At 33.4% G+C, this 3,773-nt stretch overlaps 1 protein-coding gene across 1 annotated transcript; it reads left to right on the forward strand.

Moving 5' to 3' along the window:
• The first annotated feature begins 751 nt into the window (after positions 1 to 751).
• Positions 752 to 2,370, forward strand: LOC125825453 (zinc finger BED domain-containing protein RICESLEEPER 2-like). The gene is made up of 3 exons (XM_049504792.1): positions 752 to 980; positions 1,094 to 1,367; positions 1,467 to 2,370. The coding sequence occupies exons 1-3, from the start codon at positions 752 to 754 to the stop codon at positions 2,368 to 2,370; spliced, it is 1,407 nt and encodes a 468-aa protein (XP_049360749.1).
• Positions 2,371 to 3,773: the final 1,403 nt, after the last annotated feature.

Below are 3,773 nucleotides of genomic sequence, written 5' to 3' on the forward strand. Positions count from 1 at the left end.
TGACTACATTAAAATTAAAACTCATCCATTAAATTTAGTTAAGTTACCAATATATTAATTCAATAATGAAGTTCAATTTAAATTAGTAATGCTTGTATTTTTCTTAATCAACCATTTTATCATGAATTTAATTATTTCTGATGAAGAAGCATTACATAAAACTAAATATTAAAGAACAGATTCGAGCTCGATTAAGTTTAATTCCTAGGGCTGGGCATAATTTGGTCGAAACCGAAAAAACCGACCGAACTAATTCTTTTTAAATTTCAGTTTTGGTTTTCGGTTAAATCGGTCGGTTTCGATTTTCAATTTTAAAATTTTGATAATTCGGTTCGGTTTTTGGTTTTTAAGTTTTTTATTTCGGTTAACCGAAAAATCGAATTTATGTAATACACATTTACTACATATATATTTTTAAGAGTTAACTGTTAAGTAACATAACTAAAAGCCCAACCCAACTAAGCCCAATAGCCCATTATATCCCTAAATCCTTATCCACCCTAAATCCCTAATTCACAATTCACATTTCAGTTTTCACACCAAACTAAGTTCTGCCTTCTGCGCGAGTGAAAATTGAAGAACAGCCGCAAGTCCGCGACTGCGCGAGGCGGCAAGCTCAGCCATCGACCTGAAGAGTAAGTTTCTTGGCCACGATTCTCCATTATACTTTATATATATCAGTTTGTTGCGATTCTCACTGATTTTCGTATGGGTTCTAAGTTCTCACATCTTTTCTTCTTCTTATTCGCAGATGACAGAAATCGGAAGTAAGATAAGTGAAAGTGGGGCTTCAAATGAAACCATACATAATACTTCATCTCTGAATGAAGTTGAAGCTGACATTGAAGCTTCAAAGAAAAGAAAAGCCATGGAACCTAGGGCTGCTTGTTGGAAGCATTTTGAGAAATTCATCGATAAAGATGGAGCTACTAAAACAAAATGTAATTATTGTGGAAAAATGTATGTTGCTGTTACAAAAGGTAATGGTACTTCAGCCATGAATAACCATATGACTAACAAAAATGTCCTAACTTTCCCTCTACCGAAGATTATGGTCAGAAATTAATAAATTTTTTACCATCTTCAACGGGAGCAAAGGAAGGGGTGATTAACACTTGGAAATTTGATCAAGCACAAAGTAGAAGAGCTTTAGCTCAAATCATAATTGTTGACGAGTTGCCATTTAGTATTGTTGAGAAGGAAGGTTTTAGGAATTTCATGAAAGTTATAGTGCCACAATTTCATATTCCTTCTAGTAGAACTTTGACAAGAGATTGTTATGAACTTTACAGTGAAGAAAAAAAACTCTTCAAGAATTCTTTCAAAGAAGCACGTCCAAAAGTTTGTCTTACGACAGATACTTGGACGTCTGTTCAAAGAATCAACTACTTGTGTCTAACAACCCACTTTATAGATAGAAATTGGACTTTGCATAAACGAATTATAATTTTTTGTCCTATTTCTAGTCATAAAGGTGATGATATGGCAGCTTCCATTACTAATTGTTTGCTTGATTGGGGTTTGGATAATGTGTTTACCATAACAGTTGATAATGCTAGTTCCAACAGTGTTACTGTTAAAGAAATATCTAAGCAACTGACTAATTGGGGAACCAACATAATGGAGGGTCAGCATCTTCATGTGAGGTGTATGGCGCATATTCTTAATCTTATTGTGCAAGATCGATTGAAGGAAGTTGGTCAGTCAGTCAAGCGAGTGAGACAAGCCGTGAAATACATTAGACAATCTCCTGTAAGAATTAAAAAATTTAAAGAATGTTGTGAATCTCAATTGATAACTTGTAAGAAATCATTATGTTTAGATGTTCTTACTAGGTGGAACTCTACATATTTGATGCTTGATATTGCACAACACTTTGAACTTGCATTTGAAAGATATAGTTTTTATGATATTGGATTTCTTGATTATCTCCGTACCCATGATTGTGAAGATGGAACTAAAGCAGGTGTCTTCACTAGTGTTGATTGGGAAAATGTGAGGCCAATGATTAAGTTTCTTGAAACTTTTTATACACTTACTTTGAAGGTCTCTGGTTCAAAGTATGTTACAAATAATGTGCACTTTGTAGAAATTGTTGAGCTTGATCTTATTTTGAAAGAGATGACAGAAGATTCTAATTTGAAAAAAATGGCAGAAAGTATAAGAGACAAATTCAGAAAATATTGGGGTGAACCAGATAACATGAACAAAATTATTTTTATATCAACTGTGTTGGATCCTCGAAACAAGCTTGCTTATGTTCGTTTTACAATTGGTGACATGTTTGGAAAAATAATTAGGGAGCCACTTGCTGATGCAGTGGATAAATACATGAAAGCTTTGTTTGATCATTATGTTAAGAAATCATGAAAAGTCTCTTTATGTTCATCATCTTCACTTACTTCATCTGGGAACTCATCGAGTATATCTAGTGTGAGTGGTGATGACAACTTTCAAAAAAGAGGATCAATGAGAACGAGATTAGAATTTGTGAGGCATCAAGTAGTTAGTGGAAGTTCAAGTAGTAAATCAGAGTTAGGTAGATATCTTGCTGAAGATGTTGAGCCAGAGACTGATGATTTTGATATATTAAAGTGGTGGAAATTTAATGAGCCAAGATTTCCTATTCTTTCTGAGATGGCTCGTGATGTATTAGCCATTCCTATTTCAAGTGTCGCATCTGAATGTGCATTTAGCACAGGAGGTCGCATTCTTGATCCTTTTAGGAGTTCATTGACTCCTAAACTAGTGTAAGCTCTTATTTCTCTTCAAGATTGGTATAGAAGTGAACCAATTCCAATTAATGTTGAGGAAGATCTAGAGTATCTTGAGCTACTTGAACTTGGTAAGAATTTAATATTTTGTGTTCATTATATCAAAAATAATTTCTTATTTATGTTGTTTATATCTAACAAGTCCTTTCATGTTTTTGTAGATATGGCTCATAGTGGAATTGAATCTAGTATTGTGGATGTGTAGTTATAACTATCAAGCAGTAAGTAAAATTTAATTCAAAATCTTTTTCTATTAGCATTTAACACTTGTTTTTCTCTTTTTTTTCGTTGAGTTGAGTTTACTTTCTATCATATATCTAAAGAGTTCCATTTTCTCACAGGCATATTTATAGTTTTGATGTTATTATGGTGAACTGATCGAGTTGGACTGCAGTGTTGTTGTTGGACTGCAGATTGTAGTGTTGTTGTTAGACTGCAATGAAATGCACACAAGGAATGCCAACTTTCTTCTGATAGAGTTGGACTGCAATGTTGTTACCGATTCTTATTTTGTCTTGTTGGTTCTTGTTTTGACTACTAATTATTATTTTGTATTGCTGGACTGCTGGTTCTTGTTTTGTACTGTTATTGATGTCTAATACTCTTGGTTTCTTAGCTTTTTGTTGCAATTTTGAACTTGAAGTGCCACTTTGTAATTTTTCTTTTGAATAGTAAATTAGTGATTAGTGTTTCATCATTCATGTATGTATTAATGTTTTGATGATATTCAATTATATTCTTCCCAGTTCCCACAGGCAGTAAGCACTAGTGCAACGTGCACTTAGTTTTTGCACTTAGTATGTGTGCAAGATAGTCACTTATTAAGTGCACATCAATAATTGATTGATTGACCATACAAAGTGCACATAATTTGTAGGTAGCGTAGGTAGTACCTAGTAGGTAGGAAAAACATTATTTGCATATTAGTAATGTACACTTACTTTGATTAAGGATAGCGTAGGTAGTACAGTAGTAGACACTGATAAGTAATGTGTATGT

Source organism: Solanum verrucosum, unplaced genomic scaffold (assembly GCF_900185275.1).
Source record: "Solanum verrucosum unplaced genomic scaffold, falcon-dt-bn FXZP01000101.1, whole genome shotgun sequence".
Classification (NCBI taxonomy): Eukaryota; Viridiplantae; Streptophyta; class Magnoliopsida; order Solanales; family Solanaceae; genus Solanum; species Solanum verrucosum.

Coding starts and splice junctions, on each gene's coding strand:
- LOC125825453 (XM_049504792.1), top strand. CDS start 752: ATGACAGAAATCGGAAGTAAGATAAGTGAAAGTGGGGCTTCAAATGAA. Junction 981..1,093: donor GTATGTTGCTGTTACAAAAG/GTAATGGTACTT, acceptor CTTCAACGGGAG/CAAAGGAAGGGGTGATTAAC. Junction 1,368..1,466: donor CTTACGACAGATACTTGGAC/GTCTGTTCAAAG, acceptor TCCTATTTCTAG/TCATAAAGGTGATGATATGG.